At 33.1% G+C, this 18784-nt stretch overlaps 1 protein-coding gene and 1 long non-coding RNA gene across 2 annotated transcripts; both read right to left on the bottom strand.

The window, feature by feature from the left end:
• Positions 1-2940: 2940 nt before the first annotated feature.
• Positions 2941-12718, bottom strand: LOC147395958 (uncharacterized). The gene is made up of 2 exons (XM_086449751.1): positions 12181-12718; positions 2941-3431 (listed from the first exon to the last, which is right to left on the bottom strand). Exons 1-2 carry the CDS (start codon positions 12564-12566, stop codon positions 2993-2995), a joined length of 825 nt encoding a protein of 274 aa, XP_086305877.1. The 5' UTR covers positions 12567-12718; the 3' UTR covers positions 2941-2992.
• LOC147395959 (uncharacterized) lies at positions 11143-12179 on the bottom strand. The gene is made up of 2 exons (XR_015180246.1): positions 12032-12179; positions 11143-11400 (listed from the first exon to the last, which is right to left on the bottom strand). It is a non-coding gene; the product is annotated as an uncharacterized LOC147395959 (long non-coding RNA).
• Positions 12719-18784: the final 6066 nt, after the last annotated feature.

Below are 18784 nucleotides of genomic sequence, written 5' to 3' on the forward strand. Positions count from 1 at the left end.
TCTTCTTAAGTCCTTAGTAGTGTTATATATATGAGTTCTTTTTAGAAGAGAGGATGTAATGAGAGAAGAAGAGAATTGAGTAGAAAGGAGTTTATAATTTTAATCTTTTAGGATTTGATAGCATGAGTCTTTTTTAAGGGACAAAATGGGGTATTTATAGGTTTTTTGGGTTGCTTTTAGGATTAGAAATGTCAAAGGTAAAATATTAGAAGATAATGACATGGGATGTAGGTATGAGAGGGGTGTTATTTGGAGATTGGTGAGGGGGTATTTGTGTAAGGTTATGGGAATGAGTCACTCTTGACCCAATTGGGTTGGATTCTTCAACCCATATAGGTTGAATGTTAGGGGAAGTTAAGGGGTGTGGTGTTTGGTTAAAAGAATGAGTTGTATAAGGGATTAGGTGGTTACGTTTTGGAAAAGTAGAGGAAGTGATGACAAATGTTTGAAAGGTGTGGGTTTATGTGTTAGGTGAGTTGATTAAAGAAAAGGGGTGTGGGTTGCTTGTTTTTTGACGGAATGATAGGGGTAGGTGATAACATAGGTATGGGTTGATTTAGTTTTTGAGGGTGATAATGGGGTTGGTTATATAAATTTCAAGTTTAGTGATATATTCAGTGAGTTGTATTAATAAAAATATTATAAAAGATAAAAATAAAAATAAATTGATAAAACTCTAATAAGAGTTATGTGAATGAAAATCTCATTTTTATTAAATTAAGACCATGTGAAATATTATTATTTAGATAGATTTACTGGCAACCTATCTGTTATATTTTTAATACAACAACTCCCTTGGGCCCACATGGCCACATTAAATTCGACACGATAACCTTTTAGATTTCATGTTAAAAGTCATATTAAATTAAATAAAATAGTATTTTAAAACTTGATCCATGATTTTAGGATAGAGAATCCACGTTGAAAGATGAGAGAATATAATAGGTATTTGATTTAAAGAAATAGAGGTATTATAAATATTTTTTTTAAAGGACATAGGCAACTTCAAGTTTTTTTTTTAGTGATAAACTTCATAAAGTAAGGATCCATTAGAAAAAACTTTGAACGGACAATCCGCATCAAAATTTCGATAGAACTCTCTTCATTGGAATACACGTAACGGCTCCAAAGAGATAACCCAAATATTGATGAAAAATTAAGGATGTGAAATAAATTCAAAAAGCCACATGTCATATTGCAAGGAGGGTCTACCAAAATTTTGAAGCAGACTGCCTTCTACAAAGTCGGACTCGGATCCATTAGAGTTGTGAAAACTTCAAAGGAGTTTTGTAATAAAAGTGCAATTATTAGCTAAATGTCTCTATTTTTTTATAGATATTTTATCAATACCTATCATATATTATATAGAGTAAGTAATTGGGAGTTCACTAACCATGTGTTTTCAAAACCTTGGATGTAGAGGACAAAATTCTACAAACTTTGGAAAAAAAAAACCTTAAGAAATGTAATTTTTCACCCTTAAATTTTTATTTTAAATTTGTGAGTTCATTGGTCGCGTGTTTTCAAAACCTTGGATCAAGCCCAAAAAATTATTTTTTAAAATTTTGTTTTCTGATATGAGTTTTCCATGAAATCCAGAGTAGGGGTGTCAATGGGTACCCATTTAATCGGATACCCTTTTTCTGGATCCTTTTTATTGGAATTGATTAAAGATGGGTCTACAATGAAATTGAACCGATAGGAACCAAAACTGTTAGTTTCTATCCAATGGGTACCCAGAACCGATTTGTTTTGTCATTTCATTCCATACTATATATGATTTAAGGTATTTTTTTTTTTATTTAAACAAGAAATGCATGTTATATAAAATTCTTCAATTTTTCATATAGATAATTGATTGAAACTTAAATGAGTTACTCTTCTAAAAGTTATTACTTTTAAAAAAGATAAATTTTTATCTTTGAAAAAAATAATTAATTTGTATCTTAAGCATAACAAATTATAACTAAATTAATAATTTTGTTGATGATATGTTAATTTTTTGAAAGGATTTTTTTTTTAAATATAATAATTTAAAATACTTTTTTTCTCATTTGATTATTGAAAATCGGAACTAATGGGTATCCGTGATTTTTTATGGTTTCGATTTCATTTATTTTGGAATCGGACCCGGAATCAACAAGAATCGAAATTGAACTAATATAATGGTTATGAATCTAAGTTCCTTAGGAAACGAACCAGAACTGACCCATTGACACCCTTAATCCAGAGGACTGTATTGTTGGATTTCCAATTTCTTAATCCATTTGAGTTCAACTGTCTTAATAAGATTTGAAATCTTACTAATTCAATAAGAAAAGTGTTTCTCTATTATATATTATGCCCGCAAGATTTTTTTTAAGAGTCGGGATAATCTAATGCCCCCCTAAGATTTGAAATCTTACAAATTCAATAAGAAAAGTGTTTCTCTATTATATATTATGCAACCCCCCCCCACTTTTGTGAAACAGCTCTCATATCACCCCAATTTCTTAAATTAATTTTCACCCTCCAAAAATGGACTCTAATATTTATGTAAGTGTTAATTACGGTTACAACACTATTAGAACTGAAGGCTCTCTCACTACAAAACAAAGTCATCATTTAAAGATAAAGAGCTAATTGCGTGAGTTAAGGGCAAGAAAACAAATATGAGAGGTCATGGAAAATGCAGAAATGACAAAAAGTATTTACAGCGATTCTCACTAGTCTGACGTGGGATGTGCACATAACCATAGATGTGTTTCCTCGCGATATGAGTTGAGTAAAAACCACCTACGATTATGTACGCATGTCCACGTTAGAATTGTGAGAATCACAGTATATTCTGTGTCATCACAGCACTACTCGGCTTTGTCTTATACCTTGTATCGAATGAGTGATACCCATACATTTCGTACGACTCCCGCCGAAGGACACCCACATCGTGTCGCCTTAACTTCACTCGTATCCCCTGCATCGCTAACATTAGCCCCAAATTTGAAAGAGAAATTCAATGTTCCCTTACGTTTTGCCAGAGGGTTTCCTGACCTGATAACTGACGAGTTGGGGAGATTTTCCATCTCCAAGATTTTCGAGAAGCTCTTTGACGTACGGGTACGTTAACCTCTCCAATTTCTTTATCTCCAAGGCATTGTTCCCATGACTTGTGAAAAAAGAAACAAAGATTTCGTTGGCATTTGAGTTGAAAGACAAGCCTAGATTGGTTCTGCATGACAACGGTTTTGTCGATGGAGAACTTCATAGGAAAATTCCAATTAGGGTTTGTTCCACCATCTTTGTCCACTGGGGTTTTTTGTTTGGTAGCAGGATCACCAGCAAGAGAGACAACAGCATAGACATCCATCTTAGAGAAGAGATTTACGTCTTTCAGATCTTTTGCAGATATTACAGTGACCTCTAAAGGTGTCTCCTGTACATATTCCATGATTCTTTAAGATCAAATATCGTAGGAGAGAGAGATATAGAGAGAGATGAGTACTTGTTTGAATGAAAGAGAAGAGGAGCATGTGAAGGAGATTTATAATGGAGTTTTGGAGAAGAGAGGAGGAAGCCACTCATAAATTTTAGTTTGGCCCATGTTGTTGTGATTATTGGATATAACCCTTTTGTTTTCAAATTGATGACATAATCTTGACCTTTTTCTACCTTGAAAATCTAAAACAAAATGACCTAAACAACCTTATCCTTTTCAACTTATATATTGCTAAGATTACAATAGTAAAATCACACTGGATCTAACGCAATGTTTGATAACATTTTTTTAGATAAAGTATACTCTCGAAAACTAAAAGATAATGGATCCGCTTGTTCGAGTGGATAGACTCATGAAATGAGACTGTTATATCTAATGAATGGGTGAACGACATAAAGTGTCGTGCATAGCCAATAAATGCTTTTCCTAAAAGTAAAATCTCCTATGCATTTTATATATATGATTGTTGATTGAGTTCATGTAATTATTTCATAAAAGTATACCTAAAAGTGAACTTCACGAAAAAGAAGCTCTCATATCAACACATCAGTATCTTTTTAACTCTGTTATGATCAAGCCAACAGCAGTATAGTTATAGACCACAAGATTATAAAAAATTAATCATTTAAGGAAAAATTAAGCAAAATACACTATCTTCAGTAATTTTTTATATAATAAATATACAGTTAACTTCATTGTTGGACTGGATTTGCAAATGGAGCCATGCGATTAGGAATTTACACAAAATCTCCAAAGAAGAAGGTTAGAGAAAAAGAATTGAGTACGTAAAAGACTCCAAAACTTTTTTTACATGAGGTCAAAGGTGAGGTTTAATATATTAAGATAATTTATCGTATAAGTTCAAAATAACCTTAAAGATTGGTTATTCTTGGAAGAAAATTCATTGTATTTTGGCTATAATGGATAAAAATTAGGGGCACTAAGGATATTTTCATTAGTATTTCTCTATTGGTCGACTGGGGTCCAGGGTAGTACCTCATAAGTTTGAAAACATAGTGTCTATCAAATATTCAGCAAAATGTCGGGGGCATGTATAAAACTCTCTTTCAATCTTTTGCAAGGTGAGAATTAAGTTAGCAAGGATCGCGAATAATAAAGTGGCCCACCTCTACCTCTTGGTTGTGTTATACAACAAAAAGCATCTTACTCATAATTAGGGGTGCAACTTGGTCCAGTTCAAACCGAGAACCGAACCAAACCGATAGCTTTGGGTTGATTTGGTTCGATTTGGAACAAGTTGCGGTTCGGTTCCGGATTACGAAAATGAAGAACCGATCAATTTGGTTCGATTCTCGGATCAAGCTTTTATAGAACCAAACTAAATCGAGAACCGAACCCCTATGCAATAAATAAATATATGTGTATATAATAATTATGAAGAATTATTTTAAGAGTTAGTTCATAGATTAATGATCTTTTATGGATAAACTAATTACATTTTATAGATAGATTTGTGATTTATTATATGAAATTTTGTTTATTTTTTCATTAAAAAATATTACTTATAATTTATAAAATATTTGCAATCCATGGAACCGAACCGAACCAAACCGACTTTAATTCGGTTTGGGTTGGTTTGGTTCCAATGGAATTTGGTTCGGTTCTAGTTTTTATTTAGTAGAACCGACCTGTGTCAGTTCGATTCCAATTTGACCTCAAACCGAACCGAACCGAACCAAGTTGCACCCCTACTCATAATTACTATTTGTTAACCAACGAATTGGATTAAACTTTTATTCTTTTATTTTTATTTTTTTGAAATTGCAGGGAAATTTTCCAATTTTAAACACACATGAGGAGGCAAACTCTTAGGCAGTTTTCTTTAGTGAAATCTTTAGTCAATTACTATAGTGTGCAAGTGCACCAATGGGACAAGTAGATGATAAAAGCTTCATTTTAAACATTTAAGGAACATTTATGGAGATTGCCCTATATTATATAATTAATTTAGGGTTTTGTTAACATGTGTAGTATGGGCGCACGATAAGATGCATTAAATATACACCTTCAAAATTAGTTTTCCTAACTACAATGACCTAAAAAAAAAAAAAATTCATACTAAAAATACCCTCAAATGCTTATCTCCAAAGTGTATTTAATGCTAATACGGGCATATGTTAATAGAGCCAATGAATCTGACTAGCCTTTCTAACTTAGTAAGATTTCAACTCTTACTAAGGGTTGTTTAGTTCAACTTGTGGTATCCAAAAATATGATCCGATGGATTTCATTCTATCAACTTTGAAAAAAAAATTCAGTAAAATATTATTTTTCACCAATGAAATTTAATTTTAAATTTGGGAATTCCGTGAACGGACGGCTGTCTTCCATTCTAAAAACCTTGGATCAAACCCAAAAAATTCTTTTTCGAAATTTCTTTAATCTAAGATTTTTTCATAAAATTTAGAGGGTTGTGGTGTTGTCTTGCCCAATGTGGTAATCCATTTGATCTCATGCTAAGCTAAAATCTTACTAAGTTAATAAGTAAAGTGTTTTTCTTAATCTAATATATTCTTCATGACAATATATGATAGTGTCCCACACTCAAGATTAGTGGAAGGAAGATGGAAATGGTGATTGTGATCATGTCCGATTTTTTATTTTATTTTCATGAATGGCGAATAGGAAATGATATACTCTTAATTTTGAACATTTAGATGTATTTTTTTATTCGATGATTTATTAAAAAAAATGATGAACAAAATTGAGATTCTAAATTCTTTTTATGATTACATCATAACGTTTGATTCGCAAGTTGCAACTATGATATATATACTCGATATTTCGAGGAGATTTTCTCAATATTGATGTTAAAAAAGGGGAAGAATCTTTTTAAATTGAATATGTCAACTTACATATCTAATCATAAATAATAATTCTATTTTATAGGCTACATCAGATTCCATAATTCCTAATAGGCGAGGAGGTAAAGAACCAGTATTAGAACCATTACCATCATTGAATAATGGTAGGATATGCTTATTGATGAACTTTAGAAGGAATGTGATCTATGCTAAAGGAGCACTAGTAGACCCTGAGAAGCCATACATGGAGTATTATTCAATTTGTATCTATGAGATCATTGACTCTTCGATGGAGCAAATGGATAGAACTAGACACCCCAAGGAACTTTACTTGATATTCTTTATGGTGAGGTGATTAGATGGCCTAGGAGCCACTATCGTGTTTTTTGAAAGACTTGTGTTTTGTTAACATTTCTATAACACCTTTTCACATATATAACTTTGGCTTATATTACTTAGATAAATAACTTTTGTTTGTAACATGTTAAATCATTTTTTTTAAAATCTTATTATTCTTTGATACTATGAATTGAATGCTAATTGGTATAGATGGGATGTGAATGTGGATGTGGATGTAAGTGGATGGGATGGGATGGTAGATGTGGATGTCAGTGGATGGGAAATGGATATGAATATGTGATTTTTTTCGCAGGTTTAGGTTGAAGACAAAAGTATTTGGGCACAATAAAAAGTGTTCAGATTGGGCTTTAAAATAATTTGACGGTCTCAAGCCATTAAAAATATGATAAAAATCCCAGATTCGATAGCCTCTAGCCATTGAAATTATGGTAAAATCCTAGTTTCGATGGTCTCAAGCCGCCGAATTGATGAAATTCTATGGTTTTTAACCGTAATTTTTTTTTCAACAACGCCCAATTCGATGATTGAGGCTGATGAATGGTTACATAATTAGACGATTTTGGGCTGTTGATTTTTGGGTAATTTCACGTAGTGGTGGTGATGACAAGTGTCCCTCTTGATGATCAAGGATTACATAGACCTTGATTGGTGTTTTTTTTTTATAAGAAAGGTATCTGGGCCAACTTACGTGCACCAACTATTCCTTCCTCCCTGAACAAGGCTTGCGAAACAAGATTTTAATCCTGCAGTCCGTGGCCATTGATATTAGTAATCGGCGGGAATTGAACTTGAGACCACAGGGGGAGCACACCCCTTGACCCCGAAGTGCTACCACTCGGCCACCCATCTGGGGGTTCTTGATTGGTGTTAATTATGGGTATGAATATGGATAAGGGTATGGACTTTAGGTGTGGGCTTGATTGAGTTGGACTTTTGACTTGATGAGTGTTTGAGTCTTAAGATTGGCTTAAGTCTAGGGTTGGGGTAGGAGTTGGGTAGCATGGGATTAGAGTTAGGTTAGGTTAAGGCATTGGTTAGGGTTAGGCTTGTTTTAGGGTGACGCTAAAATGGTTTTTAAGACGACTGAACATTGGTGGGCCTTAGGTAGGCTTAAGACGTTACCAAATTTGGAATTAGAGCAGTGAGAGATAGAGAAGATGAAGGGCTTGTGAGGCCTTATCGTGGATTCATGAGACACTTAGGGATTTTAAGACTTCTTGATTTGATCGAAAAGTCAAATTTTGACGATTTGACTTTTTAAAACCGTTGACAAATTCGTTAGAAAAAATGATTTTTTTAAATCTTTTTCGACTGGGGGCCCGTTCAAATTTGGGTGTTTACAATGACGATCTCCTTGGCTTATGTGACAAGTTTCCTTTCTTGATCCTTGGCTTTTTTCTTTGGCTGTGGCTTGATTCACTTCTAGCCCTCGTTAGTGTTGTCCGTGTTAACATCCTTTGATAGTTGACTTGATCTTCTTCTTTTGTTGGTACTTGCTTGATCGTCCTCTTCTTTCAAAAGATTTGTCTTTGATTTACGGTCTTCTGTTTCTTTAAGATAATGGTTTGACTCTCTTCTACTCTTTTATGGCTTCTAGGACTATAGAAGGTAAGAAGGACGAGGCCTAGTGCCCTAAGTAGCTCTGTACTTGAACAACTATAGTTGAATAATAATAAGATATGAATAAGAGAATTTATCAAAGACTTAGGTCTGGAGATCATGAGAATGAGATATTTCTACTATATCAACATCATGAAGCTTGAAATTTCTCCCTTAAGAATATTGGAAGGACCATGGAATTCTAAAAGTTTGTAGAAAAATATAAAACATTTTATAAAGTCTTAAAACTTCTGAAAGTTAAAATGAGATTCTATACCCTCTTTGGATTGACACTGGAGAGAGCTTCCTATGTTGTTTGCTTTTGCTCTAGTAGGAAGCCAAGTCTCTATAATCAACCTAAAAATTACTTAACCTTTTCTAATACTATTATTGTAAATATTCAAATTTCATCATAACTTATTGAAATTGATAAATAAATGTTATAGTATTCTTCAAACCTTTTTAGAAGATTGTTGTCTCCACAACTTAATCAAACAAATAAATGTTGAATTGCATGATGAGCTAATAATATTTAATTTCTTATATTCAAGAGAAAATTGTTATTGAAATATTTCAAAATATTATCATACAAATTGATACATTCTAATGAATATTTTGGTGTCAATGTTTCATATCGTTCTAGGCCGATATTGTTAAGTAATACTATATTTTGGAGTACCATGCTCCCATCCTCTTTAACCCTTTTGTTCATTGAGATCACTTATCCTTGGTTTAAAAGTCCTAATATATTTTTATGCAGAAATCTCAATGAAACAATCCTGACTCTACATTACCATCTCATGGTCATCTTGTGAGAAGAATTATGAAGATCTAAAAACCATGATCTTCACCTCACACAATAAAAAGTCAAATTCCAAGCTTCCAAACAAAAGGCTTTTCTACCACCACTCATACATACACACATGTATATTATCTTTCTTTTGTAATATGCATTCATTTCAAAATGTAAGTTCTTTATGGAATATGCATTCATTTCAAAATGTAAGTTCTTTTTCTTTTTGACTTTTCTACCACCACTCATACATACAGACAGTTCTTTTAACTTCTTATTCTTTTCCTACACTTTACTTTTTACCATCTTAGCATGACTTTTTTATTAAGTTCTTTTTCTTTTTTACTTTTATATTCTTTGTTACTGCTACCTAGTATGGGATATAATTAGAATACTTAGAAATGAAATCAAATACAGCGTAATAATATATACAAATAAAATCTTTGAGTGGAGTATATTTATAAATAATTTTTGTATTAAGTATTATGAAAATGAAAATATTTGAAATAATTAATCTTTAATTGTTTTTTTTATAATATATATATATATATATATATGGACAACATTTGGTAGACAAAATTTTGTCTTATATGACTAAAAAGTTTCTAAATGAGCTGATTTTTTTTTTTTTTTGTGAGGATGATCTCTACGGTGAGATCTTCACAAAAATTCAGCCCATTCTGAAACTTCTAATCCCATGAAAAGTAGTTACAAACTAATGGTCAAAAATTGCCGATCCACGATTCTTGAGAATCGGAACCGATGGGTACTCGTGATTTTTTATGGTTCCGAATCCATTTATTTGGAACGGGACCCGAAACCGATAAGAATCGGAACCAAACTACTACAACCGTTATGAGTCTAAGTTCCTTAGGACTATATTATTGGCTTCCCAATTTGTTAATCCATTTGAGTTCAACAACCTTACTAAGATTTGAAATCTTACTAACTTAAAAAGAAAAGTGTTTTTCTATTATATATTATGCATGAAAGATTTTTTTTTTTTAGGAGTCGTGATAATCTGATGCCCTCCCCCTCTCTCTCTTTGACATACGCCCCATCATAGAATAGTAGATCATTTTCCTAGGGATACAAAAGAATTTTTTACGTTTCTCGAGGCAAATGATCTATAGTTCTATGATGAGGGCATATGTTAAAAGGGTGAGTCAGAAAATCATTATTCTTTTTTCAATGATTGACTTACCAAAATTACTTTTTGCCTTCTAAGAGGGTAAAGGGTTATCACGACTCAACTTTAACAACACATTGAATTGGCACTTGATAAATATTAAAATATCAATCAAAGGCTCTTAAATGAGAAGTATGGAATTTTATGATTCCACCACATTACAAAAGTAGACATTAAAAGTAAATGTGATTGATAATTTAAAATTAAAGAGTTTGAAACAATGATCTGTTAGTCCATAGAGTAGGGCTTTATTTTTAAAAAATAAAAAGGAGAGAGAGCTGCTATTGGCACCCCCACTTTTTCCTCATATCAGGTGGTGGGTACGACCAAGGAGAAGGGTCCGCCATACCATTGGCATTTTTCCCAAATGTATAAGAGAAATTCAAGGTTCCTTTAGCCTTGTTGGAGGACTGATGAATTGGGAATATTTTCCATCTCAAAGATTGTCGAGAAGCTCTTTGACGGGTACTTTAACCTCTCCAAATTTATTTATCTGAATGGCTTCGATCACATACCTTTTCAAAGAAAAAAAAGAAAAAAAAAGAGAGGTTTAATTTTATTGGCATCTAAGTTTAAAGACAAGATTTGATCGGTTCTCCATCTTTTTATTGGCTAATATTCCATCCACGAACAACTTCATGGGGAAATTCTAGTTAGAGTTATTTCCACCATCTTTGTCCTAGGTCACCAGTGAGAAACACGACAACGTAGACGTCCATCTTTGAGAAGAGATTCACATCTGTGAGATTTTTTGTAGAGATTAGAGTGATCTCTAAGGGTCTGCACTCTATGATTACTGGCAGGAAAAGTTGAAAAGTTTTAGGAGATTGAGAGAGAGGGAGAGAGTATCATATATTCATTCTCATTCCATAATATTATCCATCCTTGCTCACACTAAAAATTTAACATCCACAAATCCACACATTTATATTTAACCATCCACATTACACATACATCAAACCACATTGGTATGATTTAATGGCTATAGAGCACGCTAACAACAATATCCAATACTAAACTTCACATAGTTTATTTTGTAGAAAAGGTTTGCCAAGACGGTAATGTACCTAAAAATATCAAATCTTCCACTCTGGTGCCTACCCAAAAGTCAACAAAGCCCACACCAGCTTCAAGCTTTAAGCTGTAACCTCACCGATATCTGGAAAAATAAAATAAAAGGGTGAGCTACAAAAGCACATAAATAACACATCGTTTACAATAGAATTTTACATAAAACAAATTCCCATACAAATAAAACTCATTATTCAACATCATGAATGCGTTTAAATATCATGGAAATGCATTTTTCAAATCATGAATTCGCATATGGAACATCCAACGAAGATACAATTCTAGTAATACAGTTCATAACCATTAATTTTCAAAGCAACATATCTAGAACATCAATTTCATAAGAATATATATATACTAAACTACGCAGCATTAGAGCATCAAATCCATAAAAATTTCATCCACATTCAAGGAAAATCAAATCTCGAGGAATTCCAACCAATCTCTAGACACTTTAAGATGATCCAGGATTTTGCATCCACATAAACTGTATATTGGAACTTATAAAGTGTGTCATCTTGTTTAAATTAAAAGTTTGAAAATTGTAAAGAAAATGATTTTAATTTTTGAAAAAAATAATTAACTCATTTCTTTAGTAAAATAAATTGTACTTAAGTTTGATATATATTTTTTTAATATAACATATCTTAATGTTTTGAAAATAAAATAATTTTACAAAACTCAATTCAACCCAATCGATCCAGAGAGAAACCAAATACCTTTGGTACTGATCCGACGGCGACCTATTGAGACTCGCATCATGTGTTGGTGTTGGTTCCTTCCAACCAGTATCCCCTGTATCGCTAACATTTTCCCCAAATTTGAAAGAGAAATTCAATGTTCCTTTAGGTTTTCCAGAGGGATTCATGACCCGATAACAACGTGTTGGGGAGATTTTCCATCTCCACGATTTTCGAGAAGCTCTTTGACGGGTACGTTAACCTCTCCAATTTCTTTATCTCCAAGGCATTGTTCCCATAAACATAAACAAAGACTTCGTTGGCATTTGAGTTGAAAGACAAGCCTAGTTTGGTTCTGCATGACAACGGTTTTGTCGATGGAGAATTTCATAGGAAAATTCCAATTAGGGTTTGTTCCACCATCTTTGTCCACTGGGGTTTTTTGTTTGGTAGCAGTATCACCAGCAAGAGAGACGACAGCATAGACATCCATCTTAGAGAAGAGATTTACGTCTTTCAGATCTTTTGCAGAGATTACAGTCACCTCTAAAGGTGTGTCCTGTACATATTGCATGATTCTTTAAGATCAAATATCGTAGGAGAGAGAGATAGAGAGAGAGAGAGATGAGTTCTTGTTTGAATGAAAGAGAGGAGGAGAATGTGAAGGAGATTTATAATGGAGTTTTGGAGAAGAAGAGAGGAGGATGTCTCTCATAAATTTTAGTTTGGCCCATGTTGTTGTGACTATTGGATTTAACCCTTTTGTTTTCAAATTGATGACACAACCTTGACCTTTTTCTACTTTGAAAATCTAAAATAAAATGACCTAAACAACCTTATCCTTTTCAACCTATATATACAGCTAAGAGAACAAGAGAAAATCACTGGATCTGATGCAATGTTTGATAGCGATAAAGTATACTCTCGAAAACTAAAAGATAATGGATCCGTTTGTTCGAATGGATGGACTCATGAAATGAGATGGTTATATCTAATGAATGGGTGAACAACATAGAGTGTCAAGTGCTTAGTCAATAAATACTTTTCCTAAAAAATAAAATCTCCTATGCATTTCATATATGATTGTTGATCGAGTTCATGTAATCATTTCATAAAAGTATACCTAAAAGTGTTGTATGCTCATCAACACATCAGCATCTTTGTAACTGTTATGATCAAACCAACAGCAGTATAGTTACGGACTCCAAGATTTAAAAAAAAATTAATCATCTAAGGAAAAATTAAGCAAAATACACTATCTTCAATAATTTTTTTATATTAAATAAACAATTAACTTTATTGTTGGACCGTATTCGCAAATGGAACCAAATTTACACAAAACCTCCAAAGAAGAAGGTTGGAGAAAAAGAATCGAGTACATAAAAGACTCCAAAACTTTTTTTACAAGTGGTCGAAAGTGAGGTTGAACATATTAAAAAAATTTATCCTATAAGTTTTTTTTTTTTTTGATAAATAACAATTCATTCATAAAATAGAATAAGGTCAGTCAAGATAACCAATTTGGCGAGTCCTTACAAACATCCGCTATAAAGCAACAAATCTCATCTCAATTGCACAAAAAGTCCTCAAAAAATAGACCCCTAAACTCCTTATATACTTTGGACCAACAAAAGATAATACCCAAAATGGATATAATTATATCTGGACAGTCTTTCTGTTTCCCTTCAAAAATACGCCTATTCCTTTCAAACCACACTCTCCAAAATGTTGTCCATTTTAAAATCCTTCAAATAATTCCAAAAAGAGTTGTTTTTTAATATTCCATGAAATCTAGAAGCCTGTGGTGTTGGATTGCCCATTGTGATAATCTATTTGAGCTCAAGGACCCTTAGTAAGAGTTAAAATCATATTAAGTTAATTAGTAAAGTATTTTTCTTAATCTAATATATTCTTCATGACGATATCTGATGACATCAACCCTCAAGACTAGTGGAAGAAAGATACCTTAAGCACTAATAAACAAAGTAAAGGAATCAAATTAGTAAAGGGAAGTTGGGAAGTGGTTGGACACCAAAATTTTGGAATCAAATGCCCGCACATGATCCTTTAATTTAGAGTTAGTGATCCAAAAACATGTTTGGTTAATATAACAACATACAATGTCTACATGGCACGTTTCAGTTGGAGATTGAATACATCGGGCTATGTGCAATGTAGTAAATGGCCTAGTTAAGGGTAATATATTTTAAACTCCAATCAAAATGCGCTACGTAGACATCGTCCTAGTTTTATGGGGGTGTTAAATAATGAGACTTGTCATTGGCACCTCAACTTTTACTTATTATACCCTAATTTCTTAAATTATTTTTCACACCCCAATTAAAGATTAGAACATGCTACTCAAACATTATATAACTTTGGCTCAAGTTATTATCTCAATGTTAAATAATATTGTAACACTCATTCAAACAATTTCAATAGTTGTTTACAATTAGGATTAGACCTATTTTTTAACTTTTATTTTGCTTATCGTGGCTATCCCCTCCCTTCGGGTGAAACTAATCCCACAGTCACACACACCACCCCCTCGGAAAGTCCTATGTGCAATTGATTGAGTCGAGGGTCAACAAATCCTGGAGGGTGGTCCCAAGGAATTCATTGTTTCATGGGTTCAAACACTTGACTTACCCTTCCTGGGGAGCTTATCAAGGCTTGGCTTGCCACTAGGCCAACCCATTGGAGTTGGATTAGGCCCATATATGCTAAGTAAAAAAAAAAAAAAGGATTAGGCCTATATAAAATCCCAAACCTTAAAATGTAAATCTAGAGAGAGAGAGAGAGAGCGCTTCTAATGGTATCCCAAATTTTACTTGTTGTCAACAATTCATTTATGGGATATTTTCTAAAACATTGTCCGAAATTCGGTTTCGGTACACTATTCATTTAAATCCCAAACATTCATTTTGACTGAATTCGTCACTTTTATAATCAATGAATTCGTTGATATATTTACAAATTCATAGATATTAAAAGTGATGAATTCAAGAGTCTGTAAGTTATAAAAATGGTGAATGCATGTTTTGGAAATTAAAATGAATAGTGTACTAAACTCAAAAATTTGTCAGATTCAACTTACGAAATAGAGATTCACCCTTCATTTAATTTTATATATTTAATTGGCAATGAGGAACGATGAAGAGTTGGGAAAATTGGTGGTGGTGTCACCATTGCTATTAGTGAGTCCTCCCTAACATCATCCACAATATTGTTTCCTACGAAGACTTAAGAAGAGTGAGAGGAGTTGCAGCCTAAGTTTCCTAAGAAAGCTTAATCTTACTTTATATTCTTTTTCTATACTTTGTAGTTGATAATACATTTCTTACATCTAAAAGAAAGAAAATTCAACTATATTTTTTTCTCTAGAAGTTGTTGTTGTAGGATTCATAGTTAATATATTTATTGGATTTTGTTGGGGGCAAGATTTGAACTCAAGACCTTATTTTATCTTAAGTGTGGTTGGTGTAGGGTTTTTCCATTTTTAGTGAAACCTTAATTAAGAGAATGGTTTCCTTATTTGTGATAGTTGAAAAATCAAAAAAATTTCTTTTTTCTTTCTTTTGAGAGTTGTAGAGATAAATCTCTAAATATTTAGTCTCACATTGGGTAAATATAAGACTTATGCTCAACTTGAGTGTGAGAGAGAAAGAGGCTAAGCCTTGCACGCACATGCAAACCCAAGGCACCATGGGATAACCCATTGTGTTTGGGGCCAACCCGTCGAAAACCCTTAATGTGTGTGGGGAACAGGTGCAAATCTCCGATTTAACTATTGAATCTTAGAAACCGATTGCCTGAGATCGACTGCACTGTAGATAACATCTTAAGGGGGCAAAATTCATTTTAAGGGAAACGGCTTCTCCGTGGCACGCTCAATCGACTCTCTTGACATGACAAGTTTGAAAACCATAAATGTGTATGCCTCATGATACAAAACTGCACTTTCTCCTAAAAATGTATCCCGAGGGAACTGTGTATCCCGAGACATATAGATCTATGGTTCCCAAACTTGTTATGTCAAGAGAGTTGATTAAATGTGTCACATGGGATAGTCAGATTATCACAACTTTTTTTTACAAAATTGAGGATCCAATACGGTGTGCTGTTCCTATAAAATAGGTTAGGTGACTACGTGGCACACTTTAGTTGGTGTTTAAACACCTTGGCCTCCTAATCAAGTCATTCATGAAGCCCAGTGGTTTTGAATTCTAACCAAAATGTGCCACGTAGACACCTAATGTTGTTATTGAAACAGGACACCGTTCTGGATCACGACTATTTTGAAAATAAAATAAGATAATTTAAGGAACTTGTCTCTTTTATGTGTCACACCTTATGTTCCCCACCTTTGGGTTGTTGGGTGGGCATATTGGTCAATTTTTTTGTTAAGCTTTTAGTGGTTTTCAGGGTAACCCACCCTGACAACATAGTCACAAAATTCTCCGAACAAGGGACTAATTGATTAATTAGGCAAATCAATGAATTAATCGATGATTTATTTGATTGATCGTGGTTTATGATAAAATACTTATGCTCAACTTCAAAATTTTATTTTCTTCGACATTTAAATATCAAGAACAAGATCAGGTTTTTAGGAGGTTGAATACAATGGATTTTGGCAAAACATTATTTTATGTTTCCTAACATTTTTCCGGCTTTTTTTTTTATACAAAATTTTCACGAATTTATCCGAATCAAAGCCCTACCAAAAAATTACATAACGAACTTTGTTACTAAGTAGGATATAAATCTTCCTTGAACTATAGTTTATTATCAAATCTCTTGGATTAATAGATGATTAATATTCATTAATAAAATTAATTATCTTCTATATAGAGCAAATGAAATTTTCTCTTTCGAACACCCTAGTGAGAGAGGACAGGGGAATTTAAGAATCTTGTGTTGTAGAAATAAATTTATAACTTAAATAAGAAATTGTTGATTCAATCTCCAAAGTTTGGGGACGTTATTACTATTGGTCATGGTGCATGATACAACTTCCATGTTGCCCATCACAATTGGGTTTCACCCTAAAATGATGTGAGTGCGATCACCTCTCTTGAACCATTGGTCACAAGTGATCATGACCATTCAAACATGTTTGATGAAACAATAGTTCCAGTAATTATAGACCTCAATAAGAAATTGATTTTGGACCTATATTTTATATACGAAAATTGATTGTGAACTCCCCCAGTCAAAGTTTCTGATGTGATCGACATCTCACATCATCGGGAGGAAGGCAGTAGAGACTGAGGAGTCATCCTCAAGGAAGAAGCAGTTACCGATTAGGAGAAGGAAGTATATGTGGAAGAAATCCTAACTATACTACTCAAAAATAAAAACACATAGGTTGCCTCCTAAGTAGCGCTAAGTTTAACACTTTCAAATAGACCTATCAAAAGGTCTGATTCCTAGGTATTTTCTTAACATTTAATTTGATGAAGACGACAATCAATTTCCTACCCTAAATGATAAGCACATAGATGTGGATCATCGTTAGGATATAAAAATGATTTTGTAAAATGATCGACATCCCTCGTTTGTCCTCAATTCTTAATGTCATCACCTTTTTGAAATAGCTTTCAACTATCATATTCCCAAAGAGAATGGGAGTTGTAAGACAAGAAAGGTTTTTATAATCTTGTGAAATAATAGGCCGAATAGGGTACAAAATTGGATCGGTAATGGTCGAAATTGGTGTGCCTAAAAAATTAAAGTTAATTCTTGATTCCTCCTAGGCAACAGTCTCATCTGATGGTGGATCAATTTTTTTAATCAACTATGTACAATCAACTTGCTCATTAGGAATTTGAAACACAACTTGACTCTCGGGGATTATCTCATTTCAAATCTGATCATTCTTTTTTTCTTCTAAGGGGATAATGAGTCGACTTAGTTGGATTTCTATCATTGCTTCAGTTGGAACTGTAATCTAATGATTTGTGTTTAAACTTCAATTGAAAAGGGATTATCAATTACTGATAGACAATCATCAAAATCCTCAAAGAGTGGAACTAGTCACTAAGGTTATTTTGAAAGAATGGTGAAATTTTCGAGATTAGTTTATCAATTTTCTTTGAGTTGATTATAGTTTGATTAATATCATGTTGTTGTTGATGTTAGATGAACTGTTGTAATTGATTGAGTTGTTGTTGTTTTAGAAACTCAGTCATCAAGGACTGTAATGACGAAGATTGAGGAGAAGACAAATATGAATGAGTGGATGTTGACTTTGTCTCTACAGTTCTATAATCGAAGAATTGTTGAGAATCATATGATTGTTGGAGGATTATAATTGAATTCCTCATTGAGGTGTCGTACATATAAAAGTCTTCTTGGTTAACAAAGTAACTACTTTAAGTGAATTCATTTTAATTAGGTTGGTATCTGAGGAAAACCAATTATCTACGTGGTATGGTTGATTGAATGAACTAGGTGTTGGCATCCAATAAGAATTTTGAGAATTACGCCTATTGGTCAGTCTAGTACGAACTATGGGCAGACTTGGACAACACTTTAGAGAATGATCATAATTATCACATAGGACGCACGGGGTCCATGATTTTCTCCCAAACTACATGACGATGTAAATCTGCTTGAGGTTCTATATCTATTTTTTTTCAACATACACTACAGATTAGCACAGAAAAGATGGAGGAATTCACACGTGCTTTATGGGTTCCTATTAGACTAGATAGCTTTTAACTATTTCAAAGGGATAACTTTAGCCTCTAACCCAATTTTCTGAAATCAAAATCAGCTAGTTTAATC

The sequence above is a fragment of the Akebia trifoliata genome, chromosome 8 (genome assembly GCF_017979445.1).
Source record: "Akebia trifoliata isolate Shusen 1 chromosome 8, ASM1797944v1, whole genome shotgun sequence".
NCBI classification, from domain to species: Eukaryota; Viridiplantae; Streptophyta; class Magnoliopsida; order Ranunculales; family Lardizabalaceae; genus Akebia; species Akebia trifoliata.